At 34.9% G+C, this 23,460-nt stretch overlaps 1 protein-coding gene across 1 annotated transcript; it reads left to right on the forward strand.

Moving 5' to 3' along the window:
• The first annotated feature begins 6,682 nt into the window (after window positions 1-6,682).
• On the forward strand, window positions 6,683-20,219 carry LOC136809867 (uncharacterized). The gene is made up of 4 exons (XM_067066425.1): window positions 6,683-6,869; window positions 14,384-16,549; window positions 16,865-16,977; window positions 17,647-20,219. Exons 1-4 carry the CDS (start codon window positions 6,785-6,787, stop codon window positions 18,862-18,864), a joined length of 3,582 nt encoding a protein of 1,193 aa, XP_066922526.1. The 5' UTR covers window positions 6,683-6,784; the 3' UTR covers window positions 18,865-20,219.
• Window positions 20,220-23,460: the final 3,241 nt, after the last annotated feature.

Here is a 23,460-nt window from a genome sequence, read left to right on the forward strand (position 1 = left end):
ACTTCTGAAAAGTTTGATTAAAGAATTTAATTGAAATTTTGTCGTTCGATTAAGTTCGACAAAGTTCGATTAGTTCGGTAATCGTTCTGTTCGATTAATAACGACCCACGGCATGGCCTGAACATGTTCGGGCCTGTTCGGACCATGCTCGGGCCACAAAAAAGTATTATTGAATCGGCCCGAACATTTTTTCGGACCATGTTCGGGCCATGTATTTACAATTTAATTTTATTTACCTTTCCTGGTTTATCATCATCCATTGTTAAATATTTTCATTAGACAAATTCAAAGTTCCAAATACCAGTTTGATTCACAAAGTTGTATAACAGTACAAAAAACGATCCAGAAAAATTCTGCTTTGAATAGGAGAAGACCACGAGAAAAAGGAACGGGATAAAGAATAAAAAGAAGACCATATCATGTAAGATTCAAATCATTCTTTTTAATAATAATTTTCCTAACTTAATTGGAAAATAGATGATTAATTTTTATATTTGAACAATATATATTTGAATAAAGATGAAGATTTTTAATAATTTGTTTTAATAAGGAATTTAAAATATAAATATTGTGTCTTGAAATTACACGCTCGATCGTAGCTAGTTTTCGAAAATCTGGCCTGAACATGGTCCAAAACTGCGCGGGCCCGCGCGGGCCATTTCTAAAAAGTATTAATCAAGAGGCCCGAACATGTTCGGGCCATGCCGTGGGTCGTGATTAATAAGTAATTTACGTCTGGAAAAAGATATTTAAAAAGTCTTGACAGGCCATTTTGTCAATTTTGTGTAATTTTGGTCAGCTGAACGGATTGCCACATTGTCATAGTTTTAACTTTTGGAACACCCCTGAATTAGAACTAGCTAGAACTTAGTAGATGATAAAATGATGACGATGAAAACGTTGTTGTTGATGAAAAAGATTTTTGCGAAGCGAATTTATGAGCGAAGCAGTTTTGCTATACTGTGCACGTACCTTTAACTTCTATCCCAAGCGAAAATTTGCTATAAAATTTGCTATATAAATCACATCTTCAAACCGATGATTTTATCAAAATGACTTGAATGGTTTGGCTTGAAGCCACGAAAACTTTCTCGGTTTGGTAGCTAGGACTGCGAAAAATGCCGTTTTAAAATGGTGTACCCTAAACAGTGAACAGCAACAAAATCACCGGAAGCCGAAACACGGACTTAGAATCTGAAGTTGATCAAATTGCCGCGCGGGCGGCACGTATCTAAGCAATCTCAGCAGTGGTTCTTCGGTTTTAAATGTTTATTTTGCTGTTAAATGGAAAAAAATTAGTTTGAACGTTGACAGAAAGGATCTTCATCATCCTTTGACTTTTAACAGCAAGTATCAAGTATCAAATAAGGTCAATTAATGAGAGGTTTTTGCAAGCCGCACGGACGGGCGGGAGGAGTGCTCTTTTAATGAACAAAACTTACCTTGCAAAATCAAGTGGATTCTATGATAAAGAAGTACGGAGGTAATCAAATTTGTCGAATTTGTCAAGAATTAAGGGAGATTCTACTCAAAGTTGTACATGTCTTTTCCGCAACAGGGTACCAAAATGCCAAATTTCAAATTGGTTTAGGAACTAATATTTTGCCCTAAAAAGTTAGTTATAGTATTGTCTTTCTTGAATCTGAAGTCTGCCCCAAAGATTTCTGATAATTTTAAGTCTTTCCTTACCATTCTCGTAGAGTCATCAATTTTTGTTAAGAAATTATTGAAACCAAGCTTAGCTCATTTAAAATTTCCTGTTGAATGGGGAACATCAAGACTGGGTCAAAATAAAGACCAGCTTGGTTACCAACTTAGAACAACTGTTTTCTGCTCTTAAAACTACTTATCACTATCAAAATTTACCAAACTGTTGCGGAAAGGACATAATCTGAAATTTTAAGTATGCAACTGTTTTCAAAAACTGTCAAGAAAGCAATTATTCATGGTTCAAAGTATTTAGTATTCAATTTTACACTTTTAAATTGCTTAAAAATCATAAGTATGACTTTTTATGTATTCCTAAATAAAATAAATTAGTTCTCAAATAATGTTGCGGAAAGGACAAACATTAGAGGGAACAGACTCTTGAAGGTTACACAGAATAAGAAGATCGTGAACGGTGAAGACTGGTTGGTCTGGATTGAATGATAAGATGTCCTTAAGAGCTTTCTTTAATGTTGCCCCAATGCCATCTGGGATACCTTTACCATGTCCACTTTCAAGCCAAATCCATTTAATATCAATTTTATTATTCAGAATATGAATGTAATAACCAGCACATGGTTCTGTTTCTGTACTGAGATGTTGGCGAATCAGAAATAAAGTTTATTTTCTTAGCACCAGTCTTCACTAGTTCATCAAGAATTGGTTGAATGCTTGTCATGTCTGCGGGAGCTTTATGGTCAGTGCAATCACTGATGGCGCAACGAGAATATCTGCTTATTTCGAACCATATGTACATTGGGTGAAGGCAAACTGTATCTTCATGATAATACGCTGACTTTTCTTCACGGCTTTGTCGCATTTTGGCATTTTCTGACCAATCGAGCTGAATGGTGATAACGTCAGACTTAGATTGGGCCTCTTCTCTTGCAAGTTTAAATGCTTTGTATTGCGAGTGAACACGAGACTTGTGGTCATGCATTATTTTCAATTCGTTGAGAAGTCTTTTTTTGAATTTGGTGAAAGTTAAAGTTACTAGAACTTTACAGCTAACTTTCTTTAACCTTCTTTTTTTTTTCTTCGTGGTTTCAATTTTCTGCCATTCTGAAAATGTAATAGGTGCACTGAAGTTAAGATCCTTAACTTTTCTGACAAGCTCATCAATATTGCGATAATCCATAGTGTCATTCCATCTTATGTCAGTGCGTTTTGTGAATTTTCTTAGTGCCTCAAGTTTTATTTCGGGATTCAAGCACATTACACAAAGACAGGTTCCCCAATCGTTTGGGTTAGGCTTCACCACATTGAAAGGGCAATTTTGCGAAAAATATGATAAACTGCACTCGTTGGAGTTTTCAGCCTTGAATTTCTCAAATAATGAAGAAATTGAACACAAACGATATCTGAGGGACAGGATCTCGTCGGGATCTGCAGGGTTTTTCTTCATTTTTTTGTATCCGTACACATACGTGAGACATCATCTCGTAGAAAAAACTTTCTTACTAGTTCTTGTAACTCAGTTAAAGCTTCCTTTTCTGAGTTAAATGAAACGTTCAAAAGATTTACCCCAAGCTCTTGCCTCATTTTGGTGTTAAAGCCCAACTGGGAGACCATCATGCACCAGTTTAGATTTTACTTTCTTCTTCTGAGATGGACTTGGGCTCCACAGCTTCATTTTGGGTACTGGAGCTTGTTGAAGAAGAGGAGTGTTCATTATTTGATGAAGATGACTGTTCACCGGTGCTTGTATTATTTTTTTCATAAGATCTTCTCAAGCGTCTCATCTTATTCTTTACAATAGATTTTTGTGGAGTGGAAAAAGTGTTATCAGTTCTGGTTTGCAACCTTTTCAACTCTTTCTATTTTGCTCTATAGTTTTTCTTTGCCAACCCTAACAACCCTAAACAACTTCATTCTCGTTAGATTTTCTGTCTTAAGCTACCTTTCTGTTTGCAGCATTCTTTCTTTCGCGATCTTGATCCTTTAACTTTCCATGTAGCCTTTTGTTCTGATAAATAATTGCTCTTTTTTCTCTTGATCTCTCTGTGCTAGTTTTACCCATTTTACTATTATATCTAATCTAAAGAAAAAGATACACTTTTAAATATGAAACGATTTGTGTTCGGCTAAAACCTTTAGAAAATGAACTATCATCACAACATCAAATTTCATATTTGATTGTTTACAAAAAGTTATCTCTGCACGCCAAACGTTTTCCATTCAAAATTGAATGTTTACAAATCAGAAAGCAATGCAATGTCTTCATGAAAAGTTCAAAATTAAAAGAATAACATTGGAAGAACTAAAAGTGGTCCAAAAAACCTAAATACATCGAAAAAACATACCAAACTAACTCAGAAATTCAGTTTTAAAAAAGTGTTGCGGAAAGGACATTAGTGTTGCGGAAAGGACATCATGTTTGAACCTTGATTACTTGTGGAAAACACAACATTCAGAAACCAAACTTATAAAAATAATTTCTTTATAACAATGCTAGCAAACTGAATAAAGAATTCAAGCCTCTACACCCCATGGAAAAAAATTGTGTACAAATGTTTAGCGTTGCGGAAAGGACAGATTTTGGGACCATGACTTATTGACTTCCAAAGATGTATGAATTCTAGATCAAGTACAGCATCCTTTTAAAATTAAAAAAGATTCTATCAATGCTAGACAGAAGAGCTTTTAAAAAAAACCTGTTTTGGGTGGAATAGCAACAGTAGAAACAATTTTCTGACTCAAACAACAAAAGTGTTGCGGAAAGGACAAAATTTGGAGCCATAAATGAAACCTGAAGTAAATACCATATGATTTTATTAGAAGCAAAGAAGGAAAAAAATCATACAAAAATTTACCTTCCCCATACCTTTAGAGTATGAAATCAAGTCACTGTAATTGTAGAACCCTTTATAAATGGTACATTTCAGTTTCAGTTCAAAGGGCACTTTTTTGAAAAAATGCCAAAAATTGGCTTTTTTCAACTTCGGACTCAAAATTTTGAAAATGACGGTCCATGTGCCAACTTAAACTGAATTTCCCATGGGGGCACATGTAAAGTAGAAGCTTTAAGCCAATAAAACCCCTGCCAGATCGTCTCCTTGAATAGCTATATCAAAAACTGTTGCGGAAAGGACAATGTACAACTTTGAGTAGAATCGCCCTTAAATCAAAACTACCCAAGAACCAACAAGCCATCTTTGTACATTTTTGTTTTTGTTTTATTTTTATGTTTTGATGATTTCGACAGACGATTCATGATTCGAATAAAAATAGAGTCGTCTAATCTCGACATACGTCTTGCAATCTCGACACCGGATCTGTAAAATAATCAAAACAAACCTTGAATGAAATTCTTGGTATCATTCTTATCGAACAAGTTCATCCATCAAACTAGAAGTTCAGTACACATTGCAATCCTTTCAATTAAAAAAACAGCCAAATCATAAGCAGTTTTACACAACACACGAAACGCATGCAAACCTCCTCGTAACTTTCTCGTGTCAATCATTAAAATTTTACAACTTTATTACGCTTCAAGTCACGTGATAAAAATAATTCGCGCGCTTAGTCGACCTGGTTTCCATTTCCTTTTTATTTATTGCAAGCACACGCTCTAGGCGCTAGGAGGCCGCGTTAAACTTCTAGGCGCCGCACCTAGCGCACCCGGTCCCTTTTCAAATTCATAAGGAAACCAGGTTCACGACCCTGCCTATGCCCCGGACAGTCCGGGGTTTTTTTGATGCGTGCCCGGGGTCCGTATTATTTGTTTTTGAGAGACTACCCCGGACGCCCCAGACAGCCCGTGCGGTCGCTTTTTATAGAATCGCTGACCGCGCGGGCTTTTTTCTAATTCATTGAAATATTCTTCCGTGGACAAACGCCGTCTTCCAAAAGATCTTGTAATGTCCTGATTTTGGCGTTTCGTGTGTGACGCCTGTATTTGAACCTTAAATCTCAAGCGTGGTTTTGTTCAGCAATCAAATTCTAAAATCTAACCGAAAGCTGAAAAATGGATCCTGATCAGACAGAGAAAGGTAAGTAAAGTTAGTTTTTTTATTTTTAATTAATTTATTAACCTTGCCTAGTTTATAAAAAAAATCTCTCACTTTGTGTGCTCGGCGATATACGTCCGGGGTAAATTTATGGCGCAAAAATTGGAGCCCCGGACATAGGTCCGGGGAAAAAGTTATCTTTTTCAGACCCCAGACATTTGCCCCGGACTGTCCGGGGCATAGGCAGGGTCGTCCGGGTTCTTTTAATTATTTTCGGTTCACGGTAAAAAGGTCTACTAAAAAATTCCTCGCATGCAAAATGTTGTTGTGATTTGGGCATCTTCGTTGAAAGCATGCTAAATAGTTTTTTTAGTGATTACTACATCGTTAAAGTGTTCTTTTCAAATATAAGTAATAACAGCAGTTCACATTTCTCATATTATATTAACAATCTGTGACGTGGATAGAGAGAGAGAACAATTTAGTGATTGATTGATAACTTTGGTATGTATTTGTTTATGTTTGATTTTTTATTTCGAAGACCAGCCTACAGCTATGTCGAGATTGCAAGACGTATATGTCGATATTAAACGACTCTACGGTACAATACGGCTAGTCTAACAACACAAGAATATGTGTTTACATGGTGGTAGAAAAGAGTTAACAGCAATTCCAAATCAATCCTTGAGTCTCAAAAGGCCTCTAAAATTTACCTATACTTACAATTCATATTACACAATACCTTCTAGCACTGTCTAGCAAGGTTTTTCAGTTTTTGACTGGAACAGCTTCGTGATTTTTTGACGATTTTTGGAGACGGAGCTAAGGTACCATTTTTAAAGTTGTTTAAATTACGTAATCTCGATTAAAAACCCCGAAAGACCAGAATTTTAAACCTAGGGAGATAATAAAGAGAAAAATACGAATTGTTTACCTCCATGATATATTTTTCTCTTGTTGAAAGCGCCTCTCGATATCCAAGCGCTCCTTGTTTACTCTAAAAGCAGATCTGACGTTAGGAAACTATTAGCTTATCAAAATTACCACAGCCAAGCCAACAGCATGATGTGATGTTTAGCTGTTTAGCAAATGTTTAAACAAGGATTCAAGTACTAAATCAGACTAAGATGAGTAAAGATTCAGTCATCTGCATCATCTCTTCTGACGAGGAGGACAATTCCGAGTCTGCATCTTCAGCAAAGAAAAGTGGTGGTGAGTATTTTTTGTTTTTGGATTTTTATTTTTTAGAAAATTCTCAAATTAGCTAGCAAGCAAGCTAGCAAATAGCTGTCCCCAGTTTTTTTGTAGGATACACCTGGTTCTTCCAGAATATCTTATATACATAAAAGATAAGGGTGGAATACATATTTTCCCAGGCAGTTTCTTAGAAGTTTAAATTATGAGACACAGGCAGGGAATGAAAGGTGTATTTTTTAAGTGACTGGGGATCGTGTTCAAAAAAGAATGACATTTTTGGTGTTTTTTGTTGATAAATTTCAAACAGCTATGATTTGTGATAAATTGTGGCTATCAAAAAAAGAAAAAAATCCCAAAAGAGGAATATACTAAATTTTTTGTTCCGAAAACAACGAAGTCTGTAGTGTATTTTTTGAGCGGCGTTTAAAAAGCGTTTGAACTGTGTGGAAAAATGCAGCTAATTTTCACTGCGGCTAACCATGCAAAGCTCACTTGAAAGCCCTATAACTTCTTTACGGATGAAGGAAGCAAGTCAAGATTTCGGGGATACCCTGGTAAAGGACTGAAGAAACCATATCTGAGAAGAAATGTGGCTCAAGTCATTAAATTGGTGAGTATTTGTGGTTTATTTTTGAAAAACAATATCCTTTGACAAAAAGCATGTTTTACTTAAAGGATAATGTGAAATTAAGCGGGATTATTGGAAAATAGTCATTTCAGTTATAGAACTATAATATTTGATCAAAATTTAACCCAAAATGTGAAATTTTGTGGCTTTAAAGACATTGTCTTTGGTAAGTAAATATTAGCTTATTGAGTATTACATTAAGTTTAAAAAATTAAATTTATCAACCATCAGAGCAGTTGAAAATTTATTTTTTGTATGGATTTAGTGAAGTTCTGTGGCTACTCAAATTTTATGCGATACATCTTCTCACATCTCTTGAAAGAAAGTGATAAAATGTGGTTTTCTATGATAAACAGGTGTTTTTAACAAAAACCACTATCTTTCCCAGTATCCTGCCAGAGCTAAAAGTTAATTTTTGCACATATAGGATCTAACATTTTTTTACATATTAAATCAACTGTATTTATGGTGTTAAAAGTGATTATATGTGGCTAATTTAACATATTTTTACAAGCTACATTTCTTTAAAATTGGAAACATTATTATCCTGACTTTACTTTTAGAAACCTTGGTTTGTCAAGGGATTGTGAGAAAGTAAATTCTTATCATATTTTGTGAATGTAGGTGGCTACTTTAACGTGACTGCAAATATATTCTCTCTACCTATAAACCTTAGTGAAAATGTGTGGTTTTTCATCAAAAAATGATGTTTTTTCAATAGAAACCACAATTTCTCCCAGAATCTTACCAGCTTAAAGGTTCAATTAAAATCAAATAAGAATCACATAACATTTTTGCACCAATGCACACAATTTATTTTAATAAAAGTGATTAAGTGTGGCTAAAATTGAATATTCTTACAAGCAGGTTTGAAGGCATCTATTAGTTTAGAATTGGAAACATTACTATGCTGACTGTACTTTTAGAAACTTTTATTTTATGTTTGTCAAAGGATTTGAGGAAGTAAATTCTTATTCTATTTTGTGAATTTAAGTGGCTACTTTGATTCACATATAGTTATTTATTCATAGGAGAGTATATTCTCATTAACATAATTCTGTAATTACCATTCAGGTTTGACAATTTAATTTTCTCAGCAAAAATTATTGAGTAGAATTGTAGAATTTTCAGAATTTTCAGCTTTAGCCACACTTTTTCACTTTATTTTTATTCTAGTGATATGATTTTTTAAAATCATTTTAAAAAGACAATTCTATTCCTAATCATTTCTGATAATTTTTTTGTTTTTATTTCAGGATGTCACTGTTTAATCATTGAGGTCTTTGGCAAAAATTTAGCCACATTTTTTCCCTCAAAATGACTATCAAGACTTTTCAATTGAGTTTGTTTAATTGTGGAAGATTTAAAAATACTTTATATGACAAATTTCTCATCTTTTGAACTTGTTTTAATAGTAAATCATAGCGTCATCTTATTTATGTTATATTTTTAGCGATTTTTTACTAATTTTGGATAATTTTAGATAATAGAAAGTTCGAGTACTTTAGCCACATTCTAACCCATATTCTACACAACAACTGTGTTATAATATATCAACAGATAGCTTTTGTTCTATTCTTCTCAGTTCTTGAGAATTTTGTTTCTCAAATTAAATGTGCACAAGTGTGGCTAATAATTTGACAGGTCTGAGAAGAAGGGTCGTATATGAAGCCGCATAAAATGAGTGGGGCGACGATTTGCACACTTACTTCGGCGCTGCGCGTGGCTTACGCAGTTAGCGCACATATTTTACGTGTGCAAGCTTTTCGCGTGTGATGGGGGCTATTCTAAGTCTGAAATGACCTTCGCGACTTCGGCGCAGCGGCGAAGGATGTTGCGCAGCGCGAGTCTTTCGCATATGGTATAAGTTATTTTATGTCTGGAACAGCTTTCGTGACTTCGCATATGGTATAAGTTATTTTATGTCTGGAACAGCCTTCGCGACTTCGGCGCAGCGACGAAACATATTGCACAGCGCGAGTCTTTCGCATATGGTATAAGTTATTTTATGTCTGGAACAGCCTTCGCGACTTCGGCGCAGCGACGAAACATATTGCGCAGCGCGAGTCTTTCACATATGGTATAAGTTATTTTATGTCCGGAACAGCCTTCGCGGCTTCGGCGCAGCGAAGAAACATATCGCGCAGCGCGAGTCTTTCACATATGGTATGAGTTATTTTATGTCTGGAACAGCCTTCGCGGCTTCGGCGCAGCGGCGAAACATATTGCGCAGCGCAAGTCTTTCGCATATGTTATGATTTATTTTATATCCAGTTCAAATGTTGTCACAGGAAGTGTAATCATGCAAAAACTTGCGCTGCACAATATATTTCGCTGCTGCGCCGAAGTCGCGAAGCAGTATTATCCATGCTAAAATATCATTTTATATGATTAGTTTTACATCAGAAATGGCCTTCACAGCTTCGGCGCTGCGGCGAAAGATATTGCGCAGCGCAAGTCTTTCGCGTTTATAAAGAGTTATTTTGTGTCCTGAAATGACCTTCGCGGATTCGGCGCAGCGGCGAAACATATCGCGCAGCGCAAATCTTTGTTAACAGCAAATGAAGCTCATACAGAGTTTCTGAGAATGAAAGTGACGTCAGATCAAATGTCGTCAGAAAAGAAAGTGTAATCAAGCGAAAGGTTGCGCTGCGTAATATGTTTCGCCGTTGCGCCGAAGCCGCGAAGGTAGACATTTTAAAGAATAAATAGGTTTATGTCATGCGAAAGGGTGCGCTGCGCGTTGGGTTTTGCCGCTGCGCCGAAGTCGCGAAAGTAAAAATTTTGAATAAGAAAAAACTATATCTTGCGAAAGGCTGCGCAGCGGCGAAGTAATTGTGCAAATCGCCGGCCCTTTGCATAAAATCCCAAAACGACTACTAGCTTGCTATGAAATTACAATGATGTGTTTTGTACAGCTTCTTAGTATCCCTCTAATAAGTTTATGTTATTGTGATTGATATGTGAAGTGATGTGGCTTAGTTTAAAAAAGTAGGGTAATTTACCCTTAAAGTGGATTTTAACCACAATTTTTCACGTTTTTTGTTTCAATTCGAGTTTATCGATATCTTACCTCATAACCTTTCAAGAAACATATTTTACATAATATTTTCACAACTATTTTAGTTTTTATCAGTTAAGATAGTTTTGTAACTATTTTTAAGTTTACTTCAAAGACACCACAATATTTCACACTTTTGGTCAGAAATTGTTTCACATAATTATACTGGGCAATACTATGGGGCATCTTCAGCTTAAATTCATAGATCTTTTGGTGATAGTCACTTTTGTGTAAGAATGAGGCTAACTTTCCATAAACATACAAAAGAGTCATTTTTAGCCCCAATAATTCACATTTTGGAAAAGTTTTGGTTCAGGCAGCTTAGTGAAAGGGTAAAGAATCCTCTCCTAAAACTTTACAAGATCAAACCCATGAATAATTATGTACTCCAGCATAAAAAAAATGATACAGCCATGCAGTTTAGTCACACTAGCGTCCCCGCCAAAATGTGTATCAAAGATTAATGCTGCGAAAGCGCTATATCGTTTACTTGACTCTTAAGCAAATAAATGGGGCACAAAACCGCTACTTAATTCAAATTCTATAAATGTTATTGAGGTTTGAAAAAACACTGCTACCTAATTTGAAAAAGTCTTTAGTATACTAAGAAGTTGTAATATGCATGATTGATCTTTCTGATCAATTACCTCTAGCCAATCTTGCAGATTCTTTTTTCCAATAATGTTACTTCAGCTCATAATATTTCTTTTTGTTCATTGGGGTAGAAATATTTTAATCAACAAGTAGACCAAGACCAAGAGCGGAGAAGAGTCTCTTTATTTATGCTGCAATCCCTACACAATAACAGTCCTACCGGGCTGCCACAAAAAAGTTACTCTCTTTGAAACTGATTTTCTCGAAATCGAAAAATTTTAAAAGAATCATTCCTATTCCATTGGAAAGAAGAAAGATAAACTTAAATTTTGATGGGTCATTTGATAAATTGGGTTCATTAAATCAAAAGTTTTGCTCAATTAAATAAAAAAGTTACTTTCAGAAAGTGCCCGAAAACGTTGAAAATCAACCTATCAAATTTTTATTTTAAAACTAGCAATCGCAATAGGCTTTACATGATTAAGAACATTTTTCAGTAATCGAGAACACATAAATTTTGTAACTGATGGGTCAAAAGGGTTTAGCATCTTCATCAAAATCATTTTAATTTACTTTTACAGAGATTTTCTTAAGATTTTTGGTTGTAGACTGGATAAAATCTATGTACGGCTGGATGTACCTCGAAACCCATATTTGATGTATTTTTCTGAATTTTTTTGGCTTTTTTTGGCTTTTTTTGACGAAGTTTCTTCCTTTAATGTAATTCAACCTTCCTTTATACAACAAAAGGTCATTTAGACAACTAATTATCATTTTTGATGACTAAAACGAAAATATTGATGCATCATGTAATTATGCTTCTGTTTAATTTGATAGGTTGATTTTTAACGTTTTTGAGCACTTTCAGAAAGTAACTTTTTTATTCAATTGAGCATAACTTTCGATCTAATGAACTAAATTCAATAAATGACCCATCAAAATTTAAGTTTATCTTTCTTCTTTCCAATAAAATAGGAATGGTTCTTTAAAAATCTTTAGATTTTGAAAAAACTAGTTTCAAAGAGAGAAACTTTTTTGTGGCGCACCCGATATACCAAATTCTTTTGAGTAAAGAAAACTGGAACATTTTCTTAGAAAAGAATCAATTTTGAAGATTTATTTTTAAGGATGCTCTGCAATTTAAAAGATAAAAAATTGTCAGGGGTATTGAATCTTAAAAAGATGTTATAATAATGTTATGTGTTATGATGTACGTCAAGGTCTTAGTATGTTACAGTTAAAAAAGCGACTGGATGTCAGATTCAGATGAGGGATGTCAGATTTAGGGGATGTCTGAATATATTTTAACTTTATATCTATTGGTTTGCCAGCTCTTCTTTTCTCACACAGAATTATCATTTCTTGATGGAATGCTGGGTTAGTTTGATCTATATATGATTTATAACTAGTAAATGGAACCTACGTCAAACTTAAAGCATCCAAAGTTGTTAGATCACTATTTCATATTTTGTAAATTAATAAATCTGTCAAGAGTCATACAGTTATCTGACAGGACCTGCTCTAAAAGAGAGGGAGTTATTTATCTATTACATGGAATTACCAGAGTTAAGCATTAATTATTTAATTATGATCCACAGACAGTTGAGCAACATGTCCTGCATAAATAATCTTTTGCTATTTACGAATGAAACTATTGACACCTTCAGAATGGCAAATAGCACGGAGTTTCGTATTATTGAATTTTAAAACGAAAGTCTCCATCATCAGTATCAACTCAATTGAAACCACGCTGTATCATTCTGCAAAGTAGACTTCTATACGTTGAATCAAGCTTATCAAATTGCGCTATGGTTAGATTCCAATTCTGAAAATAAAACGTTAGTCTACTTCTGACAAATCACAAAAGAGTTTAAATTATATTGTATTGATTCTGAAGGAGGTTTGTCGACTGTCCATTTGTAAATCTTCTCTAAATTAAAATCACTTAAGACTTAGGAAAAAAGTTAGGGAAAAATACTTGAAGGTTTTGCTGAGGAGCACAGCTATATCGTGTTAATGGTTACCAAATAAAAATTTCACGAAAAGGTTCGTTGCCAAATGTAATAGAATCTCAATTAAATGGCAAAAAGTCTAGGTTACTTTTGATAATGCCAATGATTACATGCTCTTTTTTTTGCGTGATCGTTAAATTTCTTCTGAAAAACATAATTCGGGAAAACGACAAACATGGGCATAATTATGGGTCATTATTGATCACCAAATGGACCGATCATGCCATGTGAAACAGTAAAATCAGCTTTCGCACCCCTCACAGCTTGTGGTTCAAGTCTGTTTTTATCTTTTTTTCGTTATTGAATTGAGTATATTAAACGAATTACTCCGAGTAGATCAAAATTAAAGTCTTTCTATACTTATGATATGATATTTACTTCAGCTATCAACTTCTTTGTCAAGTCCAAAGAGATAACTACAAGAAATATATTTCATTCTTATAACGTAGATTCAAAAATAATTAAAATATATATGCCCATTATACTAAGGAAAAAATCAAAATATAATAGCTGTATTCTTTTTCACGGTTCAACATATGCCCATTATACTTTACACATTGACATTACTACCTAAATTTCGAAAGATCATAATCTGACCCCCTCCCTAAAAAACAAGGTTAACCCTTTCAGCGTGCAAACTTTTGTCTAAAGAATGCTACTCAGAAGATTGTTGTCCCATGTCCTAAGAAATAGTCGTTTTCTAAAAGAGCTTATTACTTTTTCAAACTTAAAACTTCAGTAATATAAAAGATTTAACCCTTTTCATACTTCAGAACTACAATTTAAGGCGCATAAAATATGGTTTTTAAGATTGGGACGTTTAAAAATTCTCTTTTGGCGCCCCCTGTTTATCGGCGTCTCTCCAAAAAAGCTCCGCTGGGGGCCACCTGCCACAACACCACTGACTGTGATATTCGTCGAGTTATTGAGCTAATGACCTAACTTAAAAGCCTTTTAATCTTCAGCTTCAGTTTCAGCTTATATCTTTGATATTCATGATATTCGTGCATGAAAAATAACTAAGCGTGGCTCGAAAAATGATTTTCAGGGTTGCTTTTGCTTGAAATTTATTGCTCTTTTGGGTCAGACAAGTAGCAAATTAGGTCGGGTAATGCCCGACAATTATTTCAAGCCCTGAATAAGATCTTTTCACTAAATACCATGTGACTAATTTCTTCCCTCGTGACACCCCATTCTCGAATACCCTAGTTATATATTACCTTTTCTTTTTCAGCTTGTTCGGGAGATGCAAAACTGCCAACACCAGCAATCAACCATCCACAAGTTCCAAAACAAGATCAAAATCGAAATGCATTCAGAAAAGAAATACAAAAATATATTTCTCGTGCATCGAAAGCATCGCCAGCTGACCAGCCAGGTCCGAAAAGTCCAACTTCAGCATACGAAGAAAATATGAGACGGAAACTACAAAACGCAAAGTCAACTGATCAAACACCTACTGTTCCATTATCTCCCAGCAAATACTATCAAAAATCAGCACTCAGTAAAACGCTTCAAGGAGTCCAGAAGCCAAACCACAAGAAGAAACTGTCACTAAGTTATCAGAAAATCTCACAGGATCAAGATAAGTCCATTCCAAATAAGGGTCAACAGCAAGAACAGTCAAAAGAAACGAAATACTACAAACAAACATCTAATGGATTAAAGAAACTGAAAATGCCTTCAGCGTTGCCTCATCCTACTACAGAACCAACGAGCAAGCAAACAACCTCATTGCAACAAGAAACTATCACTGCCGCTTTATCAACCACACAAACAAGCCAAGCTTCGTCGAAACCTCAAAGCGCATCTTCTACTGCCCCCAGCAAAAAGGTAGACAAACAAAAAATTTCAATATCAAATCATTCAAAACAGCAAAAGTCTGAAAGTAGAACTATAAACCCGTTAAGCGCGGACAATTCAAAGACCAAAACTTTGACCACTTTTCATCCTTCTTCAAGTATGACACCACCAACTTCTACCAATCAGAAACTTTTACAGTCTGTAAAACAACCAATCACTGGACAGATACCTTCGTCTTCCAATCAAAAGGTTACTACATCATCTATCACTACCAGTCAACCAATCACAAACCGTTTAGCACCGTCATCTCTTGTAAGTCGATCACTGAGTAATAAACCTACACCAACTACCCTTCTCAGTCAGCCAATCACAGGACAATCTACTCTACCAGTTTCAACGGCTCAGCTAATCACAAGCCGTCCTGCTTCAACTTGCACTACAACATCAAGTATATCAACGGCTTCAGCACAGTTTGTTAAAGCAGTTTCAAGTTGCAACCATGCCACTTCCAAAACCGCCGATAACAGCATTCAACAACCAAAGCCAAGATCATCCCTATCATCTGATAATGTTTTACCAAGCTCCTCGGATCCTAAACCTAAAAACATTCAATCTATCGCACCACCACCTAAGCAACCTGCTGCAAATAATAGTATTGTTATTCTAAGTGATTCCGACAGTGAAGATGAACAAACAAAGCCACAAACATCGAAAACCTCAACAAACAATCCTAAGACACCAAACGGTAGACTTGAGAATCTAGTCGGGAAGTTACACAAGACCCCTTCTACCAAACAGTGTTTTGTGAACCTCGATACTTTGCGTCCATCGCCAAAAAAGAAACAAGTCAAAAAGTCTCCATTGAAAGTTGTAGGTTTAAATCCTTTGAGTACTGGATCCAATAGTTCGACCCAGGCCCCAGGATCATCTGGTGCCACAAGTAGCTTAATCGGTACGCCTCTCTCAGGTACACCGCTCAAAGTGTCCAAGAAAGCCCGAATTAAAATCTTGGAAAAAAAGCTTGAATCCATGGAGAAGCAAATAAATCAATTTGCAAAGCAAGAAGTAAGCTTGTACGAAATGGATCACGAGGAATCAGCGTACATTCAAGAAGCTAAACTGAAAGAAAATTTTGTCAGATTGTGGACAAAGTATTGCAAACTGGTTGGTGATGATCCGGATGAAGTTGTGAGCGTCCGTAAGAAAGTTAAAGTCCGGGCATCCCCGTTTCCGGAGATTAATCGTGAAGTTGAACGCTATGTTAATCGCAGTGGAACATTCCCGAATATATTCGACATTAAAACAGTTTGTGTACAAGCGAATAATAAGTACGAGTTGTCTATTCGGGAAAATGATTTAGGCGGTATGGCAAGGGATATTTTTGTAGAGGTAGGACAGAAACTGCAAAAGAATCGTGAACGTGACTTGAGAGCGACTAGTGGGAATATTTTAACTGACGAAGCATTGAAATGTCCAGACCCTGCTCTCGAAGATGTCGAATTGAAAACTAAGTTGAAACGAAATCGAAAGATCGCCAAGAAGAAAACCGAAGATGTTTTCAATGATTTTGTACAGCAACAATATGACCAAATGAGAGGTAACGGTTCTCTACTTTTCTACAAGAAAGATCCCTTCTTCCTTTGAACAGCTTTCCAAGATCCAGTTTCTATTATTTGACTCTGGTTACTCTGCTAACTCAGGTTAGCTTTTTCTAGGCTTTTCTAACCTTCGATGATTAAATTTTGAGTTTTTGCATCTTTTGCTTGTGACCACAAGACCCTGTACCATCATCGACTCTACCATAAAGTGGGTACTATCGCTTAAAAACGAATGTCCATTTATTTGAGTTATCCACCTTTTTTAGTGTCCGGTAAGTCACCGTAATCTCTTTTCTTTGCAATCTTCTTCTCAGGAGCGGCGAACGTCGGATCAGACGATGACACAGAAGAAAATGACGACGACGAAGAGGACGACCATTCGGAAATCGAATCACTTCGACGCCAAAATCTCATCACCAACAAAAAGGTACTTTCTATTCACAAAGTCCCTTAACAAAAATTATCAGTTGCGAAAATTACCTGTAACTTTGCTCTCCGTCTCGCTTGTCAAATAATTCGATAAACCTTTTGAGACTTTACCATGCCCTCGAATTCGGCAAAAAAATTATCATAGGGCTATAGTATTACAGACAACGACTTTTATTATTTTGATAGATTTTTTTCATACTCGGGGTTCTGTATATTGATTTTAAAGCCCGAAGGGCTAGAGGATGATCTCCGACCTTTCCCAACTAAGTAAAAGTAAATCCTTTCGATTTGCATCACATTTGAGGACCATTAAATCTAGCACTTTCTTTGTTTTTTTTTGCCCAGTACATCTTTTGAACTATGTATGACGATAGATTTTATTTTTAATATGGTATTTATGAAAGCCATGCATGACGGGATAGAAAAGGTGGCTTTTCACATCTAGGAAATTTTCGTCTAGCCCCCTCGGGGCTTTAAACTAAATGGTTGAGTCTAACCTGTGAGGGAGTTCTTATTTCGAATATTATCATTGGTAATAAATATTTTCAGCTAATTCTAATTTTTCAATTATCTGCTTTAGTGAAAGTGAAAAAAATTATAATGGTTCAGATTCCTTTTTCACATGAGGTTTTAAAGTTATTTACATCCAACCCCATTTTATCCAAAGGTTAAACAAAAACTCATCAAATCGAAGATCAAAGGTCAACCACCTTCCAAGAAAATGAAATCGACAGAGATGAAGAAGAAAGGTAGCAGTAGCACTACAGTAATCAACGTCACCCTTTCTTCTTCACAAGAAGAACCGCAGAAGAAAATCGATTGCCAAGTCACCGTAAACGCATCGCCTAGTTCCTTATCCACACCGATTGTGAAACCGTCGCCAACACCAAAAGTACCTACGTCAACTTTTGTTAAACCCGCAACTTCGAAGGTTTCTACCTCATCACTCGTTAAATCATCATTATTATCGAAAGCACCCGCGTCAACTTTCGTTAAACCACCGAAAGTTTCTACTTCATCGCTCGTTAGACCGTCAACGCCGAAAGTATCCACCTCATCGTCACCTGTAACATCGTCGGTATTTACTGGGAAATCGTCAGATTTGAAAAGCAGTACTTCTCCTCAGTTCTTAAAGTCATCTGCTTCACCAAAAAATCCGAACTCGACACTCACCAAATCTTCCACTGTCACACTATCGAAATCCCCCCTTAAAAACCTGTTGACTAAACCATCGGACGATAGGTCTGGTTCGCCGAATAAATTGTTGTCAAAGGTTACGGGTTCTTCAAAGCCTGCTTGGGCTTCACTGAAACCACCAAAAACAACTCAATCCTATTCCTTCAACGCAATTACAAATCAACATTCAAAAACAATTCATGCGAAAACAAACAAGGAGATACCATCAACTAATCCCAAACCAGCAACAGAGAGCTCGATTTCGAAAAAGTCTCATTCCGAAACCGTATCGAAATCACCAAACAAAAAACATACCAATCGCGATCCAATCCCAGAGGAGCACAGAAACAACTTCCAAGCAAAAGACTATCCCGGATTCAATAATTCCAGAAAACGTCCCAACTCTGAATCAAAGACACTCGAATCCTCAAAGGCCTCTCTAAACCCTTCAAATAACATTCAAAAACAAAGTGAAAGTCATAGGGATTCGAATCAGAATATACCAGCTCTGGATAAAGAACAAGATGCTGTTGCAATTCCAACAAAACCAAACTCGATTAAGAACTCTTCAGATTATGAATCACCCTTAAAACGATTTCGTGCCAAACTTAAAGCAGACAAATTGAAAGCTGAAAAGAACCGTCTCACAGCCCTGAAACCGATCTCTAAACCGAGTGCCATTGTTATCATAGATTCTGATGAAGATTGATTCAAATTTCTTAGCTATATTTTAACCTCTATTTCTGTTGACATTCGTTCATGAAATTTTTAGACATGATTTTTATCACTTTTATAGTAGGTACAAATTTTTGGATTATAAGGTTCTAGCTGCAGAGTCTTTTTTGAGACCTCCTTTCGCAAAAGCTTAACTTTCAGGGTTACAACCAAAAGTTGTAAATCTTTATGGGTAGGATTTTTATTAGTCTTATCGCAGTCAAAAGAAACATAAAGATACACGTTTTTTTTTTATTAGAACACCTAAAATTCCTAATTTTTCTGACTACTCTAAATCGACAATATCATGCGAAATAAAGAGCACTTAAAATTGGTAAAATTTGGACAATATTTGACTCTCGATTTTAGAAAATCCATCCCTAAGTTCAGTTAAAACTGCTCGAAAAGAGGAAAAGATTGTAGTTTCTTGTCATTTTTTTCCAAACTGAGGCTGGGCATGTTCTTATGATGTTCTTAATTTTTCGACGAATTTCAGCCTCAATGTTCTTATAAACTAGGTTCTAATAAAAAAAAAACGTGTACGTTTTGAGGCAGCTGAAACTTTATTTTCAAATAATCTTTGAGATCGGTCTTTGGTCGGGTTTGGTAAGGTCACTGTGTTCTGCCAACTCGGAACAATAAGCCTCTAATATGATTTGTGCTTATAACTCCTTTAATTTTATAATAGCGAGTTTGTAAACGAGTTAAATCGACGGCGGTTGTGTGGAGTAATAATTATCGCGTGATTCTGTCTAGCAAAGTGAAAACCTCGTCGAAATGTTTGTTTATTATTCATTAACTATGACCTTACTGCTGGACGACAGTAAAATAAACAAAACTGATATTGTCTTTACTTCAGTAACCAGCCTCACTTAAGTCAAATAGAAAAATTAGCTGCCATAAAGCGGACTGATTTTGGTGAGGAGACTAAACCGTAATTTAGCGAGAACATATTTTGGCAAGTAACGCGATTAATTAATTTTAGCAAGAACTTATTTTGGCGAATAGTGGAAATAAAACATTGGTTCTTTGCCTAAGAATGAGCGTAAAAAAAGACAATACTCCCAAAATTTGCCAAAATTAAGTCTCGCCAAAATATTTTTCCATAGAGTAGCACAATCAGCCAACAAGTGCATTTTTTTCTCAGGAAGTGTAAAAATTTATATACATTTTAGAAAATATTTCTATATTTTGGTTTGTTATTTTTTGTCAATACACGCTTCTTTTTTTATAAGAATACACTTTATAAGAATGTCCATGATGAAAAAAAAACTAAGAATATGCTAAGAATATCACCATCATGGAATTTTGCTACTAAAGCTAAGAATGCCATTTTAAGAGCATTTTCAATTATAAATTATCAATTATCCCCAAGTTAGGCTCACTCCTTTTACAAAAGTGCCATTTTATGCTTGAGACGTATGTACTAAATGTTAAATCTAGTATGAATAAGGATCCCAACCTAAGAATGTGCTGTAAGAATATTTTAGGATGATTTTCCAAAAAAAGTTAAGAATATTCAGGATTTACACCATTCTTATAAAAAAAAAAGCGTGTACATACTATAGTGTATGTTTGCAATATTTTTAAATTGCCATGTAAATATTTCTATATCTTAGTAACACTGTATAATTTAATATTGTTTTTTTTTGGCGAGATAAGTAGTTTTCGGACTTTATTTCAACAACTGAAATATTGGATCGTTTTCCTTTCCAGTGAAAAAGGGCTTTATGAAGGGATTTTTTTACTAGAACTGGCTTTCTTCTGCAAAAACTATTTGAAGAAATAAGATTTCTTAATCCTGGTTGGCTAAAAATAATAGATCAAAATCACAGATTACTACCGAAACTTTGAGGGACATTTTCAGGGAAAAGAATTGATTACGTTTTTCAATACATTCGTCACCTCGTTATTATACCTAATTTAGATCGTTCCTTTCGAATATGGGTTGTTTTAAAAGGTGGTGCCGTACCATGGGGTACCCCAATGGTGTACCTTATGGTCTACCCTGAAAAAAGATTTACAGACCAGACTGGAAAATAATACGCGAATAATACAACCTTACCTTTATGAAATAGGTTAATTTTCACTACCCTTTTTTGCCTACCCATTCATTAACTTCCCTGGGGATAAAATCATGATATTGAATTTTAGTGCAGACAAAATTTCGCCACAGTAATTAACAAGACTACAATAATTTCAAAATGATGGAACTCACTAGCCTGCTGTAGTCTTTTGATGCAAAAAAATAGTAAAGTCTGTCTCAAAATAATTTGCAGCTGGAGACAAAAGTGGCTGTAACTTTTGATAGAATTCGAATCAAGTTGCGATTTTGTGCTCGTTAAAAAGATATTTGTGAGTGGAATATTATCAAGTAAAAAATTTGAGAAAAAAAGGATGCCGACTTGTAGATTTATCAGAACTAAACGATTTTTGTTTATTTTGAAAGAATGATGGTTATACTTAAAAATGAGCATGTTTTTGCTGGTTTGAGACAGATTTAAAATAACATATTTGCGTCTAAAGGAAATATTTTAAGACCAAAATTAGATAAAAATTGCATATAACTCACTCTAGCTCCTTGGATATTGAAAATAAGTTATGAAAACGGGGTATAGGAAACTTTCTACACCTAAAATGCCGTTCAGAAAATGCAAATACATCTGTGACTTTAGAGGCTGGGTAAAAGATATAGCATCTTGAAGGTCAACCAGTATTTTGGAGCCCTAGAATCAGCATTGACAAAACCGAAAATTCTAAATATGAGAAAAGGCAAAAAATCTTGGAATTCTATTCCTATCACCTTGAGTTAATAGTTTATAACAAAAAATTAACATTATATATGAAAATTTTCGCTGAATCAGCAAAAACGGCAAATTCTGTCATTTTTTTGCAAATTATAAGAGAAAAATATCTTTAAAGCTTAATATTTTCAGTTTCAGTTATATAAGCTTTTTTTCTAAAATTTTCACAGCTTATTCCATACATGAATGGAACTATTTTCAAAAGAGATTTGTTTTCAAAAACTTGATTAAGACGTTGTTAAATCCAAAATTGTCATTTTGAAAATTTCTAAATTTTCAGTTTGGACTTTGCAATATCGAAAATCTTGAAATACATTTCATAAAAATCATAAATTTTACATCCATCGGGTCGTAAATTTAAGGAAAAACACAAATATGTTCATAGTTTTTCGCCCTATTACCACTGGGCTTAATAATTTGATTTTAACTACACCTCCGTTTTGGGGGCCCCAACCCTGCATTTTGACAACCAGGGGTATACTGTAAAAAATTTATCAAATAAATTTATGCCCAAAACCCTCTAAATCATATTTCAAAACTATGATCAAAATTTTGCATTCATAGGGATTCATATCTTAAAGATACCTCGAGAAATCGCTAAAATTTCAAACCTCCGTTTTTGGGGCCATTAGAAAAAAGCTACCTATCTTTAAGCGATTGAAAAATATTTTTGAAATTGAAAATTTTGAAAAAGAACTTCCAGGAAATAAAGTAGAGATGTTAAAGGTTTTCATGCAGCAAAAATTTTCGTAAAATCTCTTTTCCTCTAGATTTGAGAGAAATTTCATGATGATCGCCGTTTTGGGGGCCACATACTGTAGGGAAACTGCCTGCTGTTAGACTTTCTGTCTTGAAAATTGTTTTTGTTGGAACTTTTAAACTGAGCAAAATATTAATACAGTGCTAAATACACGCTTTTTTTATAAGAATGATGTTTTTCATTTCATCATGGAAAAATCGTCCTAAAATATTCTTAAGTTAAGGTATTCTTAGGTTAGGATCCAAATTCAACCTAGATTTGAAGCAAAAATCTAAAAAGAAATTGGCCTAAGAATTCATACACCCATACGTTTCGAAAGTGTTTAACAACCAGCTGTTAGTTACCTAATTTGTTTTCAATATCAAGCATGTGTTTGATCAAAAAGTCAAATGAGAGTTATTTTAAAACTGTCAAAAATTAGACCCTTAGCTTCATAGGTCAGCAGTCACTGGTCCTAACCGCTGGAATAATAAGGGATTGCATTAATTGGTGCAACTAGTACTTTGACTTAATCTTATCATTTTTCATTGTCTTTTTGGAGCAAAAACTAAACAGTTGTTTTCGATGTTTTATTGATTGAGACAAAAACACTATTTGACTAATTGCAAATTATGATGTAGAAAAAGGATAAAAATAAAGCATTCAATTTCGCAAATTATTCAGAGCACATATTTCGAAAACGTCACTCAAATTTGAAATGGAGACCAAAAGAACAGTGAAGTAGGAAAAAAAATTCTTATATAAATATCCATTGTTTAAAAACGATTGGCACCTCTTTTAACACTGTGACGTCATTAGTGGATCGTGTTAAAATTATCTTTTTCTTTGCGGAGACGCTTAACACCACACCTGCATATTTGAACTATTTTTGCACCTTGTGGCTCCACACCTCAGTTTTGAAATTAAAAAACAAATATCACAGCTAGTCTGGATACTAAATTGAATTTTTCTTTTGTTGGAGCCAATCAGAAACCAGAATGAGATTATATGGACAATACTAACAATAGCTTTAAACCAAAGCCTTTTG

This window comes from Clytia hemisphaerica, unplaced genomic scaffold, assembly GCF_902728285.1.
Source record: "Clytia hemisphaerica strain Z4C2 unplaced genomic scaffold, Clytia hemisphaerica genome assembly, whole genome shotgun sequence".
Classification (NCBI taxonomy): Eukaryota; Metazoa; Cnidaria; class Hydrozoa; order Leptothecata; family Clytiidae; genus Clytia; species Clytia hemisphaerica.

Excerpts from the sequence above, each read along its gene's own strand:
- LOC136809867 (XM_067066425.1), top strand. The coding sequence starts at position 6,785 with ATGAGTAAAGATTCAGTCATCTGCATCATCTCTTCTGACGAGGAGGAC. Across the intron at positions 6,870-14,383 it reads TTCAGCAAAGAAAAGTGGTG|CTTGTTCGGGAGATGCAAAA; the intron begins GTGAGTATTTTT and ends TTTCTTTTTCAG. Across the intron at positions 16,550-16,864 it reads ACAATATGACCAAATGAGAG|GAGCGGCGAACGTCGGATCA; the intron begins GTAACGGTTCTC and ends TCTTCTTCTCAG.